This window comes from Falco peregrinus, chromosome 3 (assembly GCF_023634155.1).
Source record: "Falco peregrinus isolate bFalPer1 chromosome 3, bFalPer1.pri, whole genome shotgun sequence".
NCBI lineage: Eukaryota > Metazoa > Chordata > Aves > Falconiformes > Falconidae > Falco > Falco peregrinus.
In genome coordinates this window covers 71,908,696-71,934,569 of record NC_073723.1, presented here as the reverse complement: position 1 = coordinate 71,934,569, position 25,874 = coordinate 71,908,696, and the positions used below count along the sequence as shown (strand labels likewise).

The following is a 25,874-nucleotide window of genomic DNA, read 5'->3' as shown; positions in this document are numbered from 1 at the left end:
TTATTTAGCAGATTCTTATTCTTTTTAATGCATAACTTGTTTACAGAGGAATGGAATATGTATCATTCCCCCAATTTGGTTTTACCCAGTTCATTAAAAGTATTCTCATTTGGGCTTTTCCTCCCTTTTATTATTGTAAGAGCTTTTCTTCTTCTTTTGTTTTTTTCCCCTAAATCTTTAACTGCTAAAAAAAAATAACGTTATACTAGAGGACTAGCTTGTGCCAAGCAGTGAAGAAAAACTACTGTTCTTAATGTCTAATCACATTAGACTCATTAACCCGATGAGTTGTCTCCCCCGTTATAATTCCCGAGTTTTCTTCTGCAAGACATACTTTTATTTGATTTATGATCCCTATTCTTGAGAAGTGTGAATATTTTCCACTATTACAGGTTGGAATCAGAAATTATATACCACTACATTTTTCAAGTTATGTTCCAGGTGATGTACCTCTCAGAATCATATCTGAACATCCTTTACCTATAGCAAGAGTTAATCCATTCATCTTCACAAAAACCTTAGATGTATTTATTCTTTGTTCTACTTTCAAATTGGGTTTGCAAACCTCACAATTAAAACAAAATGCTTCAGAATATGGATGCTACAATGATAGCTGCCAGTCATCAACTGCCCCTGACAACTGGAGTTCACCACTTCATTTGCATGTAAAAGAGAAGACACTACACAAGGGCTACACTTAGTCCATCCCTTTCCACACAAACACACTCTGCTACACAGTATTTGTCTAAATACTCCACAGGTGCTCCTGCTGCAAACTCTCTCTTTAAGCCTCTCCTGTTCACCTTCAGCTTTTGCTTCTACAATTCTAAATGGGGAAAACCAGTTTTTTGCTATTATGAGTGGAAGTAGATAGAAGCATTCTGGCTACAGCAGACTGCAGAACAAACCTGTCAGATATTTATAGTATAATGCATTTTAGCACCTCAGCTAGCTTGCTTTCTTTTGCACAATCCAATCCTATCCAAAGACAGTAACAGACACTATGCTTTTTGTTTAGCCATGCCATAATTCCTTTGCTGCTCAAAATGACTGCTGGGAAGTAGGTATATTCAGGGAGGTAGCCACAAATTGCAAGCAGTGTTTTCAAACATGTTTTATTAGAGTAAGTGTAGTAACCAACAGTTACTAAAATAATTTAAAAGTAAATTTTATATGTGCCGTAGCCTACAGCCATTCATACCACATTTATCAGTGCAGTCTGTATAGAGACAGTCCAATCTTTAGCTACTCTGAAATTCTAATCTTGAAGTCAAAATAACTACTTTGGCATGTAAATTTTTGTATAACCTCATCTTAAAATGTGATTTCATTCTAACATAAAACCAGTGAGAAATCAGATTCAGATACCTTAGTATCTGCTGTGAAACTGAACCCTGGCTTCTAGAACAGTGTTTCCAGTTTCTCTTCTACAGACAAAAGAACTGGCTGGATTTTAACCACAGTCTGAAGTAGAGACAGATGATTGCTGGATATCAAATGACTAGTGATTTAACACTTCAGGAGAAACCAGCAACGTGCATGTTCTTGCATTGTTACGAGGCATGACAAAGTGTGCAAGCTGAAAATGTATTGCCTGAAAATATGAGAATAACATACCGGTCATGGAAAGTAGCGCCCAAATAAGCTCTCTGTACCAACAAAACTGTTATCAAGCTTTCTGTTTCAATGATGCTGCTCTGTAATTTTTACTATAACTGACTTGGAAAGCCTTCCCTCTCCTTCACTTCTATGATGCACTAATGAATCAAGATACAGAATTTTTGAAGCTGAATAATACACAAGACAGTGTTCTGACCATCCTCATAAGATCTAGTGCTTGATTTTGCAGAACCTTTTCAGAACAGTCATTTCTCTCTCTAGCTACATGCAAAAGAGCTTACCTAACGCTGGTGTCCACAAGATGCTTCCATCTTACAGTATTTTGTGTGCATGATTATATTCTAAGCCACCCCGCATGTTTCAAGTGAGAAACAGTGAAATTTAAGATGCTCTGGAGCTGGAATGCAGCTTTTCATAAGAGGAGACCAATACTTTGATTTCAAGATCACCTTTTCATACTTCAATATTTTGCTTACTGAGCACTAAATTGAGACAGGTTAATGCAAAGGCAAATGGAAGTACTAATGAAATCTAAAGAATGCCTGAAGCAGAACCAGAGATATACAAGATTGTGAAAGAAAGCCAAAGCTGCTATTTACTGCACACAAAAAAACTTCAAAAGGGTTCCCTTGTCCTCCCTCAACTCAAACGGAATGGTACAAAATCTTACCTAAGGTTTTAAGAACAGTTTTCACGATGTCAGAGTTCATTTAGGAAGTTCCAGCCTGGCAAAGTCTTTGTCTGCTTTATTATTCTTCCTCAGAGGAGACAGCACAACTTTCTGAGGGACTATATCGTAATTTAGATCTCTGTAACAATGTGAAGTTTTTCTTCCTAAGCTTTTCCTGCAGTTATTTTTAACCATTTCAACAGGGCTTTCAGCACAGATCAATGGTAGTATCAGCACAACCAATAGTGAAAAGCATTTGGGAGCATGAGGACTTGTGCTAAGCAGGCAGAAAATAAATCGTTATTTTGTGGAGTTCATTTTCTATTGACTCACCAGTGAACAGTTTTGCGGTTGTGAAAAGGGCTCAGGGGAAAGCCATGGGCAGGCCATGGGCAGGCCCAACCCTGGGGCAGCTAGCATATCTGTAATACAACACATACAAATCACATAGAAGGACCTGTACCTTCTGCCCTTGAGCATCTTCAGGCTGCTGCATGCACTAGAAAGAACCCTTTGTTCTGGAAAGAAAATATTTGTATCATGGTTATTGTCCATGGCTTAATTAAGCACAGAGGAAACCATAGTCATGCATGTAAAAAACGCCACCTCTTCTGGCCGGCTGGCCAACATTCCTGTTTCACACTTTGGTTTGTTCAGATTTTTTGCATTTAGTCAAATTGTATGTTCACATGAAAGTATGCCAGAATGAATGTAAAGCTCATTCACACTTCATGAACCTATATGCACAGAATTAGTATTACTCATGAGCACTCACTTCAGGGGAAACCTCACACAAGGTTACCAGCTCAGGGAAAAAAAGAACATGAACTGACCACCATCACCTCTGAAAGGCACCGTGATTATTTATTTTCATGACATAGATTGGAAAATAAAAGTTAGAAGCACATGTACTCTTTTATGCAGTTCAAATAATGCCTTATGAATGATTTGAAACACTACAGCTGCACAAAATATATTTTGAAAAAGGTAGTGAGAGAAAAATGTATAAGCTTGTTCCCAGGCAATCCTCATTCAGGAGCTTTTAATACAAACATCTTTTACATGGACAAGAAAGAGGAAAGAACATGCTGGTTTGGGGGCTCTTGGACTACCTTGACTGTAGTCATTACATAAGACTTGGGAGTAAGTTTTCATAAAGTAACTGAATTCAAGTCTACTTTCTGTTTCCAGTTTTCTGCAATGTCTTATGCTTGCCACAGGCTGTCTTTTCTTACTTCCTTCTTTACCTCTATGGTTACTGGTGAGTGAGTATACAGGAATAACACTTATTTCTAGTTTAAGAAAAAATACAAGTAAAGATCATTAAAATACACCCTTATACTTTACACAGAATTCCTAACTGCATCCTAGTGTACTGTTACTTACCAATAACTGTGTCAGCAAAGAATTAATATAAGCTCCAGAATATTTAATGCTTCTAGATAATGAAAGCCACATTTTCCCACTGGGGTGGTATTAATCTTCCTGAAGCCAAAATTAATATCCTCTTGACAGTTAAGCATCCTGGTAAGATTATTTTAAGTGCATATTATTAGCATCCAACAACAAAACTATTGAATTTTTTCTTCTATCCTTGTTCACACAAAAGGCTGTGCTTGGGGTATTCATAGACTGTTACTTCCCCAGAGTAAACAGATTGCTAGTAAGTGAGCATTCTCTATGAGAAATTCTGAAAGAAGCAGGCCTGTTTTTTTCATACATTAAACTGGAATTACTCAATGAAAGATAAATGACAAAATCATATACCAATATTTTGGATATGTAGAAACATTTCCATTCAGAAGTATCACATGCAGGTGTTTAAGCAAGTTCCAATTTAAGACTAGAAGCAAATTGCTACCAGAATGCTTACAAGTGAAAAAGAATGTCTGTAGTTAAACTGCAATCCCAGTACTCACATCCGCCTCCACAGCATGTTTATTTCACAATAATCTAAATTCTACCAGCTTAAACGATTTGTACCCACATAATAATAAAATTCCTCAGTGTGAAATCACTGGAAAATCATGTTCATGATTTTACTTCTGTTGCAATCAGTCACTGTTTCAGCTCCCAGTAAGTTCTATCTGTGTTCATGAAGGAACAACTATCCTCTGAAATTCCTACGGCAATCTTCACAGGTGCACTCCTGCAATAATGTGTATCATCTTCTGGCAGGTTTGGGGGTCTTTTTTTGTTTGAATGCTTTTAAAATTTAATTTTTCTGAAATTAACAACTTGACCTCTCTTTTTTGTTGTTGGGTGGGGTTTTTGGGTTTTGTTGTTTGAGTTGGGTTTTTTTTTTTTTCTGTAAGGGTGTGCACCCTTTCAAATTGCTTGGGAGACTGTCCATTTGAGAGAGGCAAAAACGTTCTAACTTTGTAACAGAACAGAAGAAAACTCAACAAGAAAAACAAAGTAACCTCATTTACGTGGCCTTCTGTCTACAAAGACTGAATCACCTCCATCATAAGGCTGATGAAGAAAAGACAGATACTACAAAAGATCATGTGAATGAAGACTTGCTAAACAATGTATACCTTGAGTTAGATTCATTTGTCACAATGTAGACATCGACAACATCAAGATCTACATCAGTCAGATGCCTAAAAGGATGACTGAGCTCGTTAGTGTGTCCTAAGGTACTCATTTATACTATTGGGTGAACAAACTGCACCCTAAACTGCATTAACTTTGAAAGTGATCTAGATGACTAACACAATGTAGATGTCCACATTGTAAATTTCAGCAGTTACATGAGATTCTCAACCCATCACCTCACATTGCATTGTAGTGTGTTTTGCCTATTCTCCATCAAGAGAAAAGATGTATTTGTTACATTTAAGCAAAGAGTTTAACTTTCCGACTCCTTATTCACACTAAGAATCTTTTTTACACTAACAGATATGTAAAGCTTGAAAGCTGTAACACGAAGGATGTTTATCACCACATGAAAGACTTACCATTAAGAATATAATTATTATCATTAAGCAACCACTATCAAAGGTTATCATATCAATGTATAAGCAAAGTTGTTTTCAAAAAGCATTGCTATTTCAGGTAGTACTAACAGCTGATATTTCTGACCCTACCTTATTAACTTCAGGAACTTTCTGCAAAGAAAGGCGTGAGAACATGTACACTTAGCCTGCTATCACAGAAAGGTGGCTAGCTGCATGGGTAAGTCAGGGAATATCCTAACTCTTACTTCCTGCAAATGGTCCAGAATGTCATTAATGAAGTCTGAGAGAGAGAGATTACAAGAACCCTTTGTTGAGAACCTGGCACATCTTTCCAGGTAACTATTGCTTTGTAGACATGCTCCAGTGACAAAAGCCATTTGGACACAGCACAGCAAAACAAGGACAATACAGCAATTTTGAGTTCAGAGACCTCAGTTTTCTCATTAACGGGTCAAGATGACCTAGATATTAAAACTGCATTAGACAGGGTTACCGAAATCATCAGACCACCTTCACTTTTTACCTACGTTGAAATCCTTGGAACTGAAAGAACACGGAACAGCACAGGTCAGTCTGCCTAGCTGTTCTATCAGAAATATTTTCTGTGGAGACTATATCAAAGGCAGAAATTTTGATAATGTTTATTGATATCCAAAGCCAAATAGAACTATTTTGACAACTCACAGTTCCGAAACATGGCTTCCAGGACATGTTTGGGACAACAAGCAAAAGCATCTAAGTGCACCAGAATACCTGGGAGGAGGTCAACTACACAACTGCAAGTAACAAACTACTTAAAAAGGAGTTAGAGGTGCCATCAGGAAAAGATGAAGGATTAAGGAATTATTGTGAGATTCTCTATCACATCAGATGTTTCACATGTCACATGGTACAAACTGCCCTTTACGATTGCAGCAAGACATAAAGGAAATTGAAAGCACATGCAGTTAATGGATATTATGTCAAGACAAAATATCTCATCTTAAATAGCTACAATACAAATCGCCACAATATGAGCATACAGATAAAGATTTAAACAAGAATTTAGATTGTTTTAATATGCTAAAATGTATTTTAAAAACCTGGGGGAAATTTAGTGTTTCAAATTAATTTTTTAATATGATTAAAATGTTCATGTGCCTATCAGGTCATAAAATCTAAAGCCTGTATGAACACCAGGCAAGTACAGTATCTTAACAGCAATTTTTTTAAGTCTCTGACATTGTTATGTTTATGAAATACCTACCTTCAAAAGATTAACATTCACAGCAAGCTGGTCACTTAGAAATATGAAGTTAACCCCTGTACACTGGAGGCAAGGTTATGATGATGACTAAAATATTTCATCAGGGTGTTGTTATGTAACCAAACTCAACTGTAACCTACTGTAACTAATTACGAGGGTAGTCATGTAATGCATTACTATACACATTTCATGAATGCATTCACACTATTTTTTAATAGTTAACATTTCTACCTATAGAATTTGTAAATTTAAAATATTAAATGAACACTTAATTTGCAGTAAGGGATGCAGTAACACAGACCACCTAGTCCCTATGGACTCCCAGCAAGTCTAACTGAAGAATGTCACCTTATTATCATCTTCCCAATTGGTTTTCTATTTAATCTCTATTTAATTGCTCCTTACTAAATACTGTGACCATATTATAGTTACCGTTATGTAAACCTAACCAAAATAAAACAAAAAAAACTTGCAGAGTATATTAAAAAGTATATAAAACATCTGAACAATGTGAATGATTATGAATAGGTGAAAAAATTCTATAAACAGAAATGGTTTGCTACAAAAATCATGGCAGGCATTCTAACTGGTACCAAAAGACACAGCTTACATAGCCAAAACAACTTTACCTTTTGAGCAGTTACAGTTTTAAGCATACTATAAAAAGTAAAATACTAAATAAAAAGCTATTCTTCGCAGGTTGAGTTTTTAATCTTCTCTGTGGAGTCTTTTTCACAAACATCATGGTAAGCTAGCCAGCTGTCCTGGTTTCAGATGGGATAGAGTTAACTTTCTTCTTAGTAGTTAGTACAGTGCTGTGTTTTTGCTATGATTTGAGAACAATGTTGATAGCACACTGATGGTTTTGGTTGTTACTGGGTCATGTTTACACTAAATCAAGGAATTTTCAGTTCCTTGGGCCTTGCCAGTGAGGGGGCTGGAGTGGCACAGAAAACTGGGAGGGCAGGTGACCCAAACTAGCCAAAGGGATATTCCATACCATATGACATCATGCTGAGTATATAAACTGGGGGAAGAAGAAGGAAGGGGGGGGGACATTTGGCATTATGGCGTTTGTCTTCCCAAGTAACCATTACGCGTGATGGAGCCCTGCTCTCCTGGGGATGGCCAAACACCTGCCTGACGATGGAGAGTAGTAAATGAATTCCTTGTTTTGCTTTGCTTGCTTGCGCAGCTTTTGCTTTACGCTTTTCCCCCACCCTTCAATTTTGTTATTATTGTTAATATTTTTATTGTTATTATTGTTCTTACCTCTTTATTCTGTTTAAATTATTAAATTGTTCTTATCTCAACCCTTGACTTTTACATACCTTTCTGATTCTCTTCCCCATCCCTCTGAGTGAGGGGGAGTGAGCAACTGGCTGCGTGGTGTTTGGTAGCCAGCTGGGGTTAAACCACAACACCAACCCCTCTTTTTTCCCTCCTCCTGTCAGCAGTGTACTTATTCTCCTCTAACTATGAACACTTCCCCCAGCCCTAAACATACTCAAAAGTTATTGCTGCTCTGAAGTTATACTTTAAATTACCTTTTATTTTATTGCAGAATACCTCCTTTATCACATCTTCAGTTGGACAATGTAACTAGACAATATAAAAGACTGAAATTGTAGAAGGAAAAACAGACAGTAATGCATTTCCCTCCTTGTCCTTTGAAATTATTTGGTATTCCGTATGCTTGAAATTCCCAGACACAGCATTAATCATTAGCAGTGTATGGCTTTATATCCACTGAAATTAACGGTAACATCCTAAAAAGTATCAGAGCGTACAGAATTTAGTCTTACAACTGGCCATACCAAAACAGACAAAGACTATTTTTCCTAGAAAGTACAAGTTCTTAAAACAGCAATGGATTATACTGTCTCTGCAGGCATATACAAACACACTCAGCAAAAACACTTTAAAAAAAAAAAATAACCCTCCAAAGATTTACCTTGGGATGGGCCAAGTTTTTAAAAGACTCACAGCATTGTTTGCCTCTAAAATAATGAAAGCCTCTAAAGATACAACATGCTTAATCAATACAAGAAAATCTCCTTTATATCTTGTATTGGGTTTGTGTGGCAAAGTTTTGGTAGTGGGGGAGCTACAGGGGTGGCTTCTGTGAGAAGGTGCTTGAAGCTTCCTCTGTGTCCGACAGGGCCAATGCCAACCAGCTCCAAGATGGACCCACCACTGGCCAAGGCTGAGCCCATCAGCAACAGTGTAGCACCTCTAGGATACAACATTTAAGAAGGGGGGGAAAAAAATGCTACAGCAACTGCAGCTGAAGAAAGAAGTGAGACTATGTGAGAGAACTACAGATACGCAGGTCAGCGAAGGAGAGGGACAAGTGTTCCAGGCACCAGAGCAGAGATTCCTCTGCAGCTTGTGGTGAAAGACCCTGGTGAGGCAGGCTGCCCCCCTGCAGCCCATGCAGGTCCACAGTGGGTCAGATATCACCTGCAGTCCCTGGAGGACCCCATGCTGGAACAGGTGGATGCCCAAAGGAGGCTGTGACCCCCTGGGAAACCTGTGTTGGAGCAGGCTCCTGGCAGGAGCTGTAGACCCATGGACTGGAGGAGCCCACACCAGAGCAGGTTTGCTGGCAGGACCTGTTACCCCACGGGAAACCCATGCTGGAGCAGTCTGTTCCTGAAGGACTGCACCCCATGTAAGGGACCCACGCTGGAGCAGTTCACAAAGAACTGTAGCCCATGGGAAGGGCTCACACTGCAGAAGTTCACGGAGAACTGTCTCCCATGGGAGGGATCTCACACTGGAGCAGTGGAAGGGTGTGAGGAGTACTCCCTCTGAGGAGGAAGGGGCAGCAGAAAGTATGTGTGATGAACTGACCGCAACCCCCATTCCCCATCTCCCTGTGCTGCTCAGGGGGAGGAGGCATAACATTTGGGAATAAAGTTGAGCTTAGGAAGAAAGGAGGGGTCAGGAGGAAGGTGTTTTTAATATTTGGTTTTGTTTCTCATTACCCTACTCTGATTTGATTGGTAATAAAACTAATTTCTTCCCCAAGTTGAGTCCATTTAGTCTGTGATGGTAATTGTTGAGTCATCTCCCTGTCGGTATCTCAACCTGTGAGCCTTTGGTTAAATTTTCTCTCCCCTGTCCAGCTGAGGAGGGGCGTGATAAAGCGGTTTTGGTGGGCACCTGGCATCCAGCCAGGGTCAACTCACCTCATACCTGTTGAATGCCAGCAGTTTATACAATGGCTGAGCACTTGTAATGTAATTACCTTTTGTGCAGCAAGATGGAGAGCAGTTCTTCTACTACGATCAGCTCTATTAACATCAGCTCCAGCCTTCAGCAATGCCTCTGCACAGTCCAGCCTGTCAGCCAATACACAGTACATAAGTGGAGTTCTTCCGAACTGGTCCTCTTTATCTTTCAGCTCAGGGTTTCCTTAAAAAAAAAAAATAATATCAAAAAATCACATAAAACAGTTAAGTCTATGAGTATGTAAAGAAAGCTAGTACTTTTTTTATTAAAAGGATATCTTATTATAAAGGAACAGGAACAAGGTGATCAACTCAAAGTTACTACTTTTCACGCTGTTTTTACTGACATTTATAGAACATTTCAGAATATATTTACAGAAAAAAAGTACATTGAGAAAACATTAGTTCCACAAATACACCTACCACCAGTAACATTCTTCAATGGCATAATTACAAATAATTTAAAAATAGTTATTCAGATCTTAGCTGAAAAGATTACCTTAAAAAATATCAACAGCACATAAACCGAACAGTCCTTCTGAAACCTGTAAACACTGTAACTAAAACAAGATCTGAAGCCTGCTCACTGCAATATTTATTTAAAAAGCATAAACATGCCAATATTATATCAATACAATTATTTACTTCATAGTACTTTACAATATGGAAACTACTAAAATACTTCTCAAGCTGTCTTGAACTGGTAAGGTTAGTAAGGCAGTAATTCAGCTAAATGAGAAGTCTGAGGTCTTATAAAAAAAAAAGATCAAAACATTGTATTCTTATTCACAGTCAAAAAGAACCCTCCGAACATACTAGTGTACACCTTTCACTACAGAGTTTTGCATTTCTATTATGTCACCACATAGAAAGTAGCACCGATAAATTCATGGGTATCAACTAGCCTACACATCCCAACTCTAAACGTATCTCTCACATAGCCACTTTGTCTACAACTACTCGAGGAACACTGAATTTTAACAGGCAAGTTTAGTTTTCTTTTTAAATATTCCCTTGTTTGCATGACTTGACACTTTAAAAGAACTCCAGCAGAAGCATGCTTTTCCTTTACAAACACCATCTTCACTCTACCCCAGCATATTATACTTATCTACGTATCCAGCAACTGTATTCTTAATTATAATTTCTGTTGCTTCACCCCACTGAAGAGGAAAGCAGATGAAGTGTGAATCAAGGGGAATGTCAAGAATTAAAACTCACTCCCTACCAACCAAGACTCTCACAAAAAACGCTGTTAAGCAGGATATTACCTGTTAGAGCAATCATTTGCTTGCTCACTCCATTTCTAAGTTCCTTTTAAACTGTTGAGTAAATACCACATTGTTCTTATGATTAATTCTGTAACATTTTCTTTTGCTTAGAAATTGTGATTTGCATTGAAAAAACTCTTTCTGCTCTGTCAAGAACTGCTTAGGAACCTTTCCAAACTGTTCTGTGAATGCAAATATAGAAAAATTTCTTTTCATTCTTCACCCATGGCCTTGTCTCTTCCCTGACTGCCCCTTCACCCTGATAATCCATTAGTTTTAAAACTAATTTTTATGCCTCTAGCAAATTATTCCCAAATATATATATATAAAAAAATTAAAAACCAAAATTATTTTACTGACTCGCATCTATCTTCCTCAGACACTGGTTGTTTTTTGAAGAACACCTTCTTGGTTTGTAAGACACACCCTCACACTGCTGTTTAGCCATGATTGTTTCTCTTTGACCTTCCTCAATGCTTTCTTCCATTAAGTGCTTTGGCATTCACTTTACACTGCAAGCTAGGAGCTTACCCTTTAGACTCATCTTTAGATTCTTAGTAGTAAGAGTTTTCATTTTGATGTCCCTCACCATTTTTAGAGTACACAACTATAGCTGGCTGCTCTTGCTTATCTGTATACTCTGGCCAAGAGTTACAAAAATCTCACTTAGTAGCACTGATTCAGGTCCTACACAGCACTCAAAAGCAACTCGAGGGTTGGTTCTTTTGTGGGTTCACCAGATTTTCTGTTGCCAGCCCATTCATGATTTCTAAAAATTTAGCTTTAGGATCATATCCTCAATAGCCATTTACCCAAAGCATATGAAAGTAATCTTCATTACTATTGTGTCTCCTGTCAGTTCAGACTCTCTGATCTCCCTTAGCATATCACACATATCACCATCTGGTCAGATAAACAGTAATAAAATGTTAGTACTACAGTTTTTTATTTAGACCTGTAAATGCAATCATTAAGTGGTTTGGTTTGGGTTTTTGGTTGGGGTTTTTGTTTGTGTTTAAGCTTGATTTATATGGTCATTTGTTACTCATTTGAACCCAAGACTTGCTTTCTGTTTTGGTTTTTAGATGTGTATCACCACTCCTCCACCCATATGGCTTCCATGAATGTATCAGAATACAAAGTATACAGAAAAAACATCATCCACATTGATGCCTTCCCTTTTGCAAATTTTATGTTCTCATCATATCATCAATAGCCTCATTTAAAACATGAAATTCTAGTTTTTCTATTAATTTTAGACTTCCATGTATGTGGAAAAAAGTGTATGTTTGGTTTTAATTTCTATGCAACTTCAACCAGTTTGAATACAGAAGATACAGAATAGCTACATTTCCACCTTTTGTAGATAAAACACTGAGAACTACATGTAGCCCTGTCAGCTCTTCCTCATTTTTCCCTTTAGCAATCTTCTCATAATGAGTATAACAGCTGAATATTGGATTTTTTCAATAAATAAATGACCAAAGTACATTTTTATACAGAAGAAAAATCAAATAATAAACAAAATAACAGAAAATTACATTCGTAAATATACACATGCAATTTTTTTTCCTGTGCAGCTTTGCATAAGCACTATGTAAAAATCTGGTCTGAACTTTGCTTAGAATGGGAGACAGTAAAGTATCTGATAAATCTTATTCATTATTCTTCACATCAAAACAACAGATATCAAAAAAGCTTCATTTTATGGTAGCATTTTTAGAAGTAATTTTTAAGACTTAAAAAAATAATTTGCAATGTTTCTAAGGGGGAGTTAAAAGCTGGTTAAGTTGAAAAGTATTTGGATTATTATTTATGTCCTGTTATATATTTATATATTTTTTACTAACACTACATATTTGATACTGTTTAAAATTCTACTCTTTATCAAAACTTTTTGAGAAAAAGTTCATTTACTGTCTTTCACTTATTTTCATTATTGAAGACCATAATTCTTTATTTCTGCTCAAAATGACAAGTTGTAAAATTTACTAAATCCATTAGCAAGCAAAATATAGAAGAAAAAAAATTCTGTCACTTGTTCAATTAATTCATGGCCATTAAGAAATAATCCAAAATGTAACTTATCAGTTTAAGAGGAGAATCAATTTTTTTTTTATTTTCCCTAACTTGTAAAAACATTTACTACACTTTCATTTCACAGTATTACAAATTTCATTGTGAACTGGGTGCAATTTCAGGACAACTTTTTCCTCTAATATTAGAAAAAAGTATTTTAAAGTTACACGTACATATTGTGAAGCCATCAATGTCTTACATCTCAGTATTTTAGCTAACAATAAATGCTTTTTTCATTCAACAGAGCATAGTACAAAACCAAAGCCAGTTATGAACAAGCATTCAGCCCTGTTTTGCAACATACAGATCTTGAAGTCCAAAGCATAATTTAACATGTCACTGCTCCCAGTCAACAAGCCAGTTTCTCCAATTAGCTAAGCAGTCACGTGCTCTTCCAGTATTAGTTCAGCCTAGTAATTTAGACATCACCAAACCATATTTAACTGTTCCGTGTTTAACATAGCCTCAGTAAATTTGTTAAAGCTGATGGGATTTCCACAATCACATGTATTTAAAAAAAGAAATATATAAACATGCATTTCTCCCACTAAGACACATGCACGTGGCTTGTGCTCATGTAACACTTGCTCTTACATCAGCAGTGTGCAAAACTAGTCCCTCTCAAATTCCATGTTTCCATTTTCTCATATAATGTTAGAGGATATACAGAACGTAGACTAAAAGAAAGAAATGAGTAAGGTCAAGATGAGCAAAGGTGGCCTAAAGCTCAAGCATAACCCAATTAAGTAGAGCAATAGACATCTATTTTCATTTATAGCTCCCAAAGAGCGATGTTGCTGATGACAAAGAGTTTCCATGACTACTCACAGTCTGAGTGAAAAACAAGCAAGACCTTCAAAACTTGATGCTGGTAATTTGCCTGAAGCTATTCCACTGGTTTTTAAGGTAAGAAACTATCTCCAGCTAGCACTAAGTTACTTCTTGTTATTATCTGGTTTGCTTACAAGACTCTGTGAGGCCCTTAGAATGGTAAAAGTCTTGTGGACGTTTCCCTAAAAGGGTGTCTCTGCACTCAAGCTAAGGGACAGGACAAGGACTCCGAGCTACTACATCACCATCTGATGTTAAGGGCCTAAGCTCATGAAATTCACTAACCACAATACCTTGAGGACTTCACAGTTGCAGCAAGTTATTTTGTGCAATCAAGCAAGCACAGGTAGCCTTCAAAACATTAATATATTAGCGTATCTAAAATACGCCATGGCATAATTAAATTATCTTCCACACACCAGCCAAAGAAAGAAAGTCTGTTTGATACCCTTTCAGGATCAACATCCTCACCCCACCAGATTATGCATTCCATAAGCTTGTTGCCAGTGGAGGTCATGAACATCACAGAATCAAGTGGCCCAATTCCAAAATTTAAGTCATATTCATACCTCATCAATTCCTCACAGTCTACGCAAGCAGTCACATCAGACTTCTAACATTTCCATGCATTTTTCAAACCAGAAGAGGAGATAGGGCAGCAGGAGGATGTGAATTCTGCTTAATTATTAAGACATACCACCTCTTGTTACTTGCAAAAATCTTGTCTTTTGTAATATCTGATTTGAGTTTTATTCAACGTCTCATATGGCAGAAAATGGAAGAGAGAAGCAGAGAGGAGAAGGGAACAAAAACATGTAACTGCGTATTTGCCACCTGGAATTTATAGTTAACATTTACAATGAAACATCATATCAGAGATTTAGAAGCATTTGTATGCAAATAATACATAAGTGTCTTAGAATGAGGAGTTGGACTGAACAGGCACTTTAGTGTAACAACTACCATACACATTATGTGTTCTTATAAGCAATTAAAACAGTTAGACCCATCTTCTCAAAAGTCTACATAAAAGCATTATAATGCAAAATGATCCTCCAAACACAGAATTAACTTTTGCTCCCTTTTTGCCTAGGATTAAAATGATACAGATGGGGTTTAACACTTAAGAACTGTTAATTAAAGACACGTTCACTGTTGTATAAAACATAGAAAAGAAAGTAACTGAGTATTCCCCAAAGCCTGAGATCATACAATTCTAAAACAATGTGACACAGTACTAGGCAACTCATGCAATGCAAACAATTAGCACACTTTGTTTAGAGCACTGGTTATACAATAAACACTTGGCATGTGCTGTACTTTATGATATTTAACCCACAGGCTGTTTAGAAAATCCTGTAATCAAGCATCAGCAGTGATTAACAAAGGGACACTGTTCCAAAGCCCTCTTTCTCAATATAATTTTTCTGCTTACCTTTGATTTTGTGTATTTATGCCTCTTACTGTCACAGGAATGTCAAGAGGAACATAGTACCCAGAACACATAATCTCAAACACCTGTTCCTTTAAAATCACAGGCTATTGGGCAGCAGATTACACATGCATTCATACTCATGAATTATATGCAAATAAAACATATATGCTCGTATACAGTCACACACACTCCATCAAGCTACAGATGGGAAAAGGAATAATTACCAAACAGGTTAGAGGGGCTGCTCTAAAAGACTGTTTACCCAGCCTCTATGCCCCTCCTATGTTAACAACTGAATAGGAAAAATTCAAAGAGAAAAGTAATAAATTTAGGGCTAAAAAGCCCTCCCTGAAAGGAGATAGTCAGAATTTATGTTACTGCATATACTGCTAGCTACATAATCAAGATGCACAACCTTGGCTGTCTTAGGAGAATGCTGTTAAGTGATACAGCATACACACACATTACGCTGTCCTGAAATAGATGCTGCTGCTAAGTGCAGTCATGGAGTTCAATGAGTAACACCAATTGCTCAATTTACTTTGGCACCAAGTTATACTTTCAACAGTGCCTGGTAAACAGCTAAAAATATTACTCTGATGCATTCTTCTGCTAGGCAATACTTTTTCTTTGGTCCTGTCCTAGCTAAAGTAAAGTCTGTGTCATATCCTGTCAAAACATGACAAAGCAGAAAAGCCAAATTTTGCTATTATAGCAAAAGCTGCAAGGATTATGCAGTTTTCTCTCCCATGTAAAAATAACACATAGCATTTTTATTTTGTTGCTGTGTAATCACCATTAAAAGTGATTTTCTTATCTGGTTCTAATGGCTGTTTTGTGGTACCAGCAACACAGAAGTACTTGTTCTTTTGCGTTTTAAAAATACATCTTTTGGCTGTAAGATTAACAAAACCCCGCTGAAGGTAGCTGTTAGCAACTGTTGTTGCTTCTGATTGCTAGCCAGAGGATTTGAAAGCTTGGACTTCTTCACTCCTCCATGTGCAGGCTGAAGATTTTTTTAAAATCTCAGGTATTTAAAGCTACTTCATAGTTGCATCCCACAGATTTCTAAAGCATCTCCATATCAACTGCTCATCTGTTGTTTATAAAATGTTCTACAAAAGACTGAACAGATAGCATTAAATGCAAACAGTGTATGTTTGAACCATCATATGAGAAAATGAAGTTGAAGACCCAACAAGAAAATAGTCGTTTTAACCAGTGGAATGTCTATAAAGTTAGTTCCCTCAAATTTCTTCTCCTGTTTGAGTCAAATCACTTCTAGTTGTCTTTTGAGAAAATCAGATATACCTTGTAAAGAGGAACCATTTACAGCTTTCTAATACCTTGTAAAGAGGAACCATTTACTGCTTTCTGTACAGCTTAGACAATAAAAACACATAGCTTACTATCTTGTCTGCAATGCAGGTAAGCAGAAGATACATAAATAAATTTGACAGTTGGTTTAATGTGATTACCATTAAATCCTTTACACCCATTAAAACTGACAGTTAACAGCACAAATACAGACTATTTCTTACTGTTTTACAATCCTTCACCCTCACCAAGCTCCAGGAATAGGATTTTCAAAAAAGGCTGAACAAATAGAACTTCTAGAGTATCACCTGGAATTGTATTTAACCAGAAATTCTGAAAATCAAAGTCCTCACCTATCGTATCACAGCCTTCTAAATGTATGCAAGATTGGTTTTGGAACACAGAATATATACTGCTGTTGAAAACTACTAACCTGGAATGTCATACAGTTCTTGAATAGAGGGAAGGCAAAATCCTGGGCTTTTTAATGGATGGGAATTTTTTTCAACTTCAGCTCAATAGGACCAGGCTCTTTCCTTGCCTTCAATTTGTCTTGAGAAACACTGTTAGTGTATCAGAATCAAAGTAATGAAAAGGTTGGCTGACTTCGTCCCCAAATACTACACTGCAAGAAAACTTAATTAACTATACTAATTGATCTGTAAAAATAAGTTTATCAAAAGTCTCACAAAAGCAATTGCAAAAATGCCAAAATATTTCAGCCCAAAGCACTTTTCCAGAACTTCAAATCCCCTGAAACAGGAGTCCTGAATAACTCTTCTGGTTATATCATATACCAACTTTCTATTTTACTTCACACAGAAGTACCAAAGGCAACAGGAAATAAAAAGTGTGAGAAATCTGTCATCTTTTCAGGACTACGTTTATTCTAGAAATACATATAACCAAGAAATAAAGACATATCTTAAAGATTAGAGCAGTAAGTCAAAACCAAAAAGCTTCAGTTCTGAAGTAATCCAAATGCATCTACAATGAAAACATTTACCTGCTATTAGCTTTTGGAGGGTACTCTTATCTCCATTAACAGCAGCAGCATGCACTTCAGATGCTAATGAGGAACCACTGAAGAGGCAGTTTGCTGAAATATTCATACTCTTTCAAGGTATTACCACAGGTCAGATCTGCACCACCAACATTATTTGTAGGAATTCAGATCTAGAAAAAATCCAATAAAATAGAATTAATTTCATGAGCCATTAAAATGACTCAAACAATGCTAAAGAGAATAAACTGTTTAGTTAAAAATAGAAAAGAACAAACACATTTCTTATTTCATGGATTAAAACTACGTCTAGCCAAAGTCAACCAGAAAAAGCCTACATTAAGGAGATACATACGTGTATTTATTACAGTTTTGTTGCCGTCAACATAAATTTCAGCCAATAAGCTTTTCAAAAGTCTGCAAATAGGATAGTGTTTATCTACAAATCCCACAGACTGTTCTCCAGAGTGTTGCCATGCATGCTTCAACTCAGCAACCAATAAAGTTTGTTACTTGATATACTCCTCCAGTACTTTATCTGGCAGTATTTTTTCGTAATGGTTTCTGGACATATGCAGGACATGGTTTTTAAGTTGAAGTAGTACCTTTTATTTACCCAACTGGCATAATGAAATAATCAGATCGGCTTTCTAGATCACTGATGTTCTTCAAACCTGAACAGAAGTGGGAAAATGTGTGTGCAAGAAAAGCCACAATGAATGAGACCAGAAGTCTGGCTCTAAATCCTGTCTCAAACTGGCCAACAGTAGATGCCAAAGAACAAAGATAGATAGATAGATATATAATAATAATTATTATATATATGAATATGATTTTATTCCCCTCTTCCAAACACTCTCCCAACCTGCAATTATTTCTAGTTCAATCACTTCCTAAAGTGGATTTAGTTTCTGTGTATTTAGTAGTCTGCAAATTCTGATAATTTTTTTGAATTAATTTCTCTGTTATAAACATGTCCAGTCTCCTCTTCAGATTATGCAAACTTCTAGCATCCACAACATCCACGCACCACAACCAAACACTGTATGGACAAACCACTTGCCGTCATCTGCTTTGTCCTGACTTTTGCCACCTGAGGGCTCTTAATCCTTGTACTGGAAGGGACAGTAAATAAACAATTCTTATCCATCGGTAAGTATTCTACAGATTTTTAACATATCCTCCCTGATCATATTTTCCTCTAGCTGAAAAAGTTAGAGCTTGCTTAGCTGTTATGCAGGCAGCAGCCTTTCTGTATGCGTGACTATTTTAACTGCCCTTTTTGGGGCCTTTTCGCAGTTCTATTCTAAGCCTTTTGAGATGTGAAGAAAACTCACTAGCTATTCAAGATGTGAGCAAAACATGCATTTATGCAGCGGTATCATGGCATTCTCTTCTCTATTTCTTTCCTAAATCACGTCTACCACTACAGTTGTCTTCCTAGCCTCTTCTGAAACTGAACTGCTACCTTCACTGAACTACCAGGGCCTCAAGATCTTTATAATTTGCAGCTCAGGTTCACACACTACTTTAGAAATTAAGACGAGCCTGCACACTTGGAAACTTGTTGATTTTCTCCAAAAGTATCAAACACTTGAACTTCCACTTTCAATTCTTACCACACTTCACATCTGGAATGGAAAACAAACTGAGGTAAACAATAATTGTACACACCAGAAAAGAAGAGGAGGTATCACTGAGGCTGTCTACTGAATTCTGAGAATTTTTCACCTTATCTTTTGTTCCATGTTAATTTAAATATACTTCTTTTTTCATGTCCCACATTTACATCATACTACACTTGAAAAACAGCAAGAGGAAGCTGTTTTGCTTCAGTTGTTATTTTCAACCATCTCTGGTTTATCTGTTCTATAAATTTCATCTATTGCTATACAGCATCTGCTGTCATTAACTGCAGATGTACACCTATCAACATTGCAGGGAAATGTTATTAAAACACCAGAAAAACATTCACTTTTATGGAAAACGAAGTGAAAATTTCTACAGCAGATATTAAGCATGAAATAATAAAGGCCTTTATCTGCAAACAAAACCCCACAAAAATACCCCAACTTAATACCCTAGTATAATTTTAGACCCTTTTTCACAAGCTTCAAACTCACTTGGAGAGCTGATAAGAAAATTAATACAGGAAGCTTCATGGCAAATCTAATCAGTTACTCAAAGAACACCTGCACAATCACGATATCAGTTCGTATCACATCCCTGGAATAATCACAAACATGGAACCATGTGGTTGTGCAAACCTGCTCATCAACACATCAATATATTCCATCCACTCCACATGAAAAACACTCAGGTATAACCCAGACATTGCCTAAAGTATACCACATGGCAACTGCAGACAAAACTTCCAGCACACTAGCATCTAAATTGCTGCTTCTCTATCTTGTCCTCAGACAGCCATGTGCATGCTATGCTTCTTCTTACAATGGCTAACTCTTTCCTGAAGTCTGTCTAGTTGAGTTCTGATGAGCCATGAAAGTGGGTCCACCATTTCCTAAGAAATGAAACTTCTCTCCCCTACAAAAATGAATAATGCTGTGACTAGAAAGGCATGAGACGCAAATTTCCCTAAGTACATACACTAGAATTCCTCACTACTAGAATGCTTCCTTGCTTCTGTACACAGATCTCCCTCTGACTTCTATCAGTCACTTCAGAACCTGGAGTTCTGAACAGTATTGCCTAGTTTTATCGCTCCTTAGAGTATGTGTGTAATAGAAATGTGCAATGGCTTACTACACTTTAATAAAGCAAGCAATTTCTCCAAACCCAACTTTTGTTTCAGGGACCCCTATAAAACCATTTCAGAAATCACCCTAGTCACCCAACAACCAACTTCCCAACACCAAGCATGTATAGCATTTGTACTTATCTGAAGTGAGCAGTTATTAGAGCCAAGTTAATTGCTTCTACACAAGCAGCGGTGCACTCCATTGAGAACACTGGTGTAGAAGTGTAAGGATGAGCTCTTTGCATAACTTTATGAAAGTATTTTTCTCATCAATAGTTTTGGAGCTATTTCCAGTCATCTGAAACCTATGGAACAATGTAATCCTATCCTACTGCTCCCTTCTCCTGTGAACCTCAGAATAACATGACACTGATGTTGTTCAGTATCGCTTGGAAGTCATGAATGTTTCCATCTTTACTGAATTTGGTGAACCTCTCTACACTTCAGAAAAGCCATCAACCTTTTTTTATATACACTTGTTTTACCACATAAGTAGGTGATGCTTCCTAGAATCAGAACCATCATTAATGGATTCACAGCTTTGTTGATTTCTAGGAGCACAGAACAGAAAGGAGTTCAGAAAGAGTCTAATGTGACAGGAGGTTACCTGTATTTCCACTTTTAGAGCCATGTACGACAGGCTAACAGTGCCATAATACACAATAAATTACCGAAAAGTTCAATCTGACTTGGTGCTTAAGAAAGTCAAAGAAATTGCAGATGCATACTCAACAATGCAGGATGGGCAGAGCTTACATAAGCCCAAACAAGCCCAAATTACCTTTAAAATATAAAGCACAACTGTTTTAATTTTAGTGTAACGGCCCTTCAAACATTCCCAGTAATAGCTACAATCGCTGTTTTCTTTCAAGGAGGATAATAATGAATATTCATATTTTCAAAATACTTGCTCCATTCTCTGCTTCCCAAGCATCCCCTGCTCCTCCAACAAAACTGCTTTTCTGACCTTTTAAGGACATGTAATTGATGTTTCATTCAAAGCTAAACCTTTCCTCCCAACCCAGCAGTATGGTTTATGTTTTCTGTTCTCTTCTCTACATTATACTGGATAAAAGCAGATGAGGCACTTCTAATCCAGAAGAAACCAAAAGGGACGTGAAATTGAGTATCAGTTACAAGTAGCTGCAGTGCCTCACCCTACTTAACCATTACTTTTCTTTTCTCCTCAGTTATTCCTACAGCCATATGAAGGAAACTATGATACTCAACTGCAATCTGAACAAGAAGAAAGGAAGAGAAGGGAAAAGGCTGCATAGCTGGACTACAAGCTACATAGTTTAACATGCACTTGGCATACAAGACTACAGTTTGTCTTCAACTTGACTGCACTTTTCCTCAAAAGATTCCTCTGGATACTGAGAATACATCAGGGCTCTCTACGTTGTTAAGTGGACCTACATGCATCATTGGAACTTTATACTTGCTGAAATTTTGAGATACTGGTTGTATTCCCCAAAGTTACCACTGATGTCTTTTCCTCAATTTTCTTTACATTTCACCCTTCTGCAAACAAATAAGCTGTAATATAAACTATCCAGGGATCACAGTGTAGAATTCAGCAGATACTGAAAAACTTAGTATAAGTACCAAAAGCAACCCAATTGCATCAACTATTATATAAAACTGACTGAATACAGAAGAGAAATAATAATGAAAAATAGTCACAATTTCCAGATGAAAACAAGACCCATATCTGCATAAAGTGTCAGTAGTCATACAGGTTAGAGCAGCAACCGATTATCTCTACAGCAATTCTCAGTGCAGTATCATAACTCCATTGAAAGAGCTAATTCTGCATCAGAGAAACTCTGAAATATTAAGACAAACTACAAAAGGAAAATATGTGACTTTCCTCAGATATTTCTCTTATGTATATGACAAACAGACGAACTGGTATCTGGAAGACTTGTTTGATAAAGACCCTCATTAACAAAAATTAGTCATTTATTCATAAGGGATGAAAAACAACAATAAAAAAATCAAGAAGTAAAAGATCTCCTTATAAAAAGTTACGCAACTGACATTATCTGTAATATGATTTGTATTACTCGAATCAAGTAAATAACACACTTTTTCTTCTTTAAGCTAACGTATACAAAAAGATTAACCTTGTCGAGTCACGTGAAATGAAGGAAGTCATAGGACACCAAGAGCTCTTCAAGGAATGTGAAATTTCATACTATAGGTCTACTTCACATTACACAGATAATCTGAATTACATAATTTTTCTATTCAGCAAAAAAGAGGGTTGTTAAAATTTAAACAAGATCCCTCTACTCAATATTACTGATAAAGGTTCCAAGTCAAGAACGAACTACTATGAAAAAATATCAAAGTATTTTTCTAATGTGAATTAATTCAAAAGATGTTCATTCTATAGATTGAGGAGCACAGGTTCTTAAGGTAAACACTGACAAAATGATAGAACTTCCGATTTCAGACTATAAAAAAAGACATTTGTATATATACACGTATAGGTGTTTTCAGTCATGATACTGACAGGCCAAATGATTTTGCAGGGTCACACAAAGTCTGAGCTTGTCAGGCTTTCTCTGAAGCCAAATTGGACTTGACCTGCAAAAACCTGATGTATTTTCTTTTAAATGGCATTGTGCCTCATTTCACTCCTTACACTTGTGTACGTACTGGAAACGTAAACCATACAAAGCACAGTCTCCCAGCATCTTTTTGAGACAGTTCGGCAAGATCTCAAAGCATATATAATATATTCTGTAAAGTCCAAAGTTTTACTGGAAGAGGATGAAGCACTGAATTGTAGGTGTTCTTCCTTGATTTCAGTACTTAGAACTGAGGAAGTGACAAAAAGCCCAAATCTATCGAAGTGTCAAGAATAAAACTGAATGATGACGTTCCACTTTAACACTATTAGCTAGCTGAAATTTCCCAACTCTCCCACCAGCCGCTCTGCCCCCTCACGCAGGCTGCGTTCCCTCACCTCGCAAACAGAAAGCTGCTTCCCCAACTCCGAGGAAACGAAGACCCCAAGGCGCACAGCACCCAAACACCCCTCATCTTCCCCACAGCCAACGCCGTTTCCCCAGTCCCGGCGGCAGAAGGACCAAGGCGGGACCCAGCGATGCCAAACGAGACGTGGACAACTTTCCGCAGGCGCCGCCGGGGCAGCCCAACCCGCCCGTGCCCAGCGGAGGCGACCGGCCACCCGCCTCGGCAACGCAGCTGCCGCGCGCTTCCCGCCACCGCTGAGGGCTGGCAGGGCCCCCGCCCGCACCGAGGGGCCGCGGGCCGCCGGACCGGCAACGAGCCCCACGTCCGACCAACAGCGGAACACGCTGCGGTGCCACGGACCACCTCCCCCGCCAAGGCGGAGAGGGTTAACCCAACCTCGCCGGAGCGCTGAGAGCCGCCTCCCTCCCGCCCTCCTACCCCTCCCCGGCGCCGAAGCTGCGCCCCGTAACTCACCTCGACCCCACCCGCCGCCTAATTGCGCCGCCACCAAGCCCCACCCTCAGCGGCCGGGCGGGGCCGGGGCTCAGGCGCGGGCAGACGCGGTGCGTTCTGGGATCGCCCCAGCGCCCGCTCTCCTCCCCGGGCGGCGGCCGCTGGCCGGCCGAGGCGACTGGAACTACGCTTCCCGGCGTGCCCCGCGCAGCGCGGGAACCCGGAAGTGAGCGATGGAGGCGGGGAGCGCGGGGCCCCGCGGTGGAACTTGCCCGGGTGTTTCCTGGCGACGGGGGAAGTGAGGAGCCGCCGCCAGCGCGGAGAGTGGGAACCGCGTTTCTCCCCCTCCCGGGCGCCCGATCTACCATGAGACCCGCCATCTTCCCGCTCCTGCCTGACCCTGGTTGCCTCCTCCTTCTCCTGGTGAGCGACCGGCTCCCCGCGGCCCTTCCCTTCCCCGCCGCTCCCCCGCCCGGCCCGCCGCGGTCCCGCCACGGGGAGTATCGGCCTGGGCTGCGCGGCGTGGAGGTGGCCGGCGAGCTTCGGGGCTCTCCTCTCCCGACCGCCAGCGTCCTCCCGGCACACCCCGCTTGTGCGCGCCGAGAACGTGCCTCGGGCCGGGTGGCGGCCCACCATCCCGCTGCGGTGCCTCCCGTCGCCTCGCCGAGGGCCGGGGCCGCTCCGCCGGCACCTGCTCGGCGGGGGAGGGGAGGGAGGCGAGCGGCAGCTGCGGGAGCGGCCCCGGTTGGCGGAGCCCGGTGTTGTGGCCGAGGCTGATAGGCTGCGCACCCGGAACGGGCCGGCTGCGGGGCGGGGCCGGGCCTGGGCTCGGCGCTCTGAGGGCCGAGGCTGCGAAGCCGCCGCGGGCCCGGGTCGTAGGCCTGGTGGGCGACGGGACCTCATCTCGGTTCCCCGGCGGAGGAGGCCGGCGTCGCGCCTCCCCGCTTCAGGAGCCGGAGAGGGAAAGCGCGGGGAGGGAGCGGGGCCGCGCAGCCCCTCGGGCAGGAGTGGGACCCGGAGCCGCGGCTGCCGGGAGGGAAATGCCATAACGGTGCCTCTCTGCAGCCCGCTGCCTGTCGCCTGCGTTTCAGGTGCTGCCCCGCTGGAACTGAGGGGTGCGGGTTCCCGTGCCCGGGTGGAGACGGGGCTGCTTGTACTCCCTTCCCGTGAGCACGCCTGCGGTGAAGTAACCCATTCGAGCTCTGTGGCAGAAGCTGGGAAAAGTTCCCGAGCTGTCTTGCACAGTCGTCACATTTATCTTTAGTTGTCAGGCTACAACATTATTTTTTTTTTCAGGCTAGTATTACATGCATGACCTGAGCTACCTTCCGGCTTTGCACACACAAATGCAATCACTGGTGTGTGTGTTTTGTGGAGATAACTTGTCTGCGTTGTACTTCCATCTTTTTTTTTTTTTTTTCTTTAGCAGGCTGATGTAGCGATTCTGACTTTTCCAGAGTTGTATCAGGCCAGATTCTGGGCCATCCGTAGCATAAGTGACTTGCAGAGTTAAAGGAGACTTGTGTGAGTAAGGTTAATAGGATTTGGTGTGAAGATAGTAATGTGTTTAATCAATTTTAAGTATAAAACATCTTGGAGAATAAAATTGGATGGAAAATGAAGGAATAATTGTAGGTAAAGGTAGATGGAGTTTTGGGGATTCAAAGGGAAATACATAGTAATATAGCTGCTAATGAATTAATTGGAAATAGGAGGACAGGTATTTAATGAACAATTACTCACTATCCCTTTGAATTGTGCACTTCTACCTGGATATGTTCTGGTTAAATTATTACAAATTTGCTGTAGTTTTAGGGTTACTAAGTATATGTATTCAGTAAGGTTTGAAAAAACACATTCGTAATGTTTATGTGTAGATTGCTATTTATAGTAAGTTAGCTCACCATATGAGAGATTAAAGTGAAGAACCCAGTATTTTCCAGTCATATCTGTGCTAGGTTGGTTTTCACCATTGTTTTAAGTACAGACTCCAATGAACAAAAC

General features: G+C 39.3%; 2 protein-coding genes across 6 annotated transcripts in view; one reads left to right on the top strand and one right to left on the bottom strand.

The window, feature by feature from the left end:
- Window positions 1-24,030, bottom strand: part of INVS (inversin) — a 98,601-nt gene extending 74,571 nt beyond the window's left edge. For 3 of the 5 annotated variants that reach the window (XM_055798588.1, XM_055798589.1, XM_005231127.4), the window contains exons 1-3: window positions 23,892-24,030; window positions 17,675-17,844; window positions 9,753-9,919 (exon numbers count right to left, since the gene is read on the bottom strand). In XM_055798588.1, coding sequence (XP_055654563.1) covers window positions 9,753-9,919; window positions 17,675-17,780 — 273 coding nt within the window. In that variant the 5' untranslated portion in view covers window positions 17,781-17,844; window positions 23,892-24,030. Of the gene's footprint in view, window positions 1-9,752; window positions 9,920-17,101; window positions 17,232-17,674; window positions 17,845-23,406; window positions 23,808-23,891 lie in introns of those variants that run through there. The other 2 variants (XM_055798587.1, XM_027777858.2) reach the window with 2 other exon arrangements.
- Window positions 24,031-24,041: 11 nt separating this feature from the next.
- Window positions 24,042-25,874, top strand: part of ERP44 (endoplasmic reticulum protein 44) — a 55,466-nt gene continuing 53,633 nt past the window's right edge. The window contains exon 1 of the mRNA XM_055798592.1: window positions 24,042-24,293. Within this exon, the coding sequence (XP_055654567.1) occupies window positions 24,237-24,293 (57 nt within the window). The 5' untranslated portion in view covers window positions 24,042-24,236. The remainder of the gene's footprint in view (window positions 24,294-25,874) is intronic.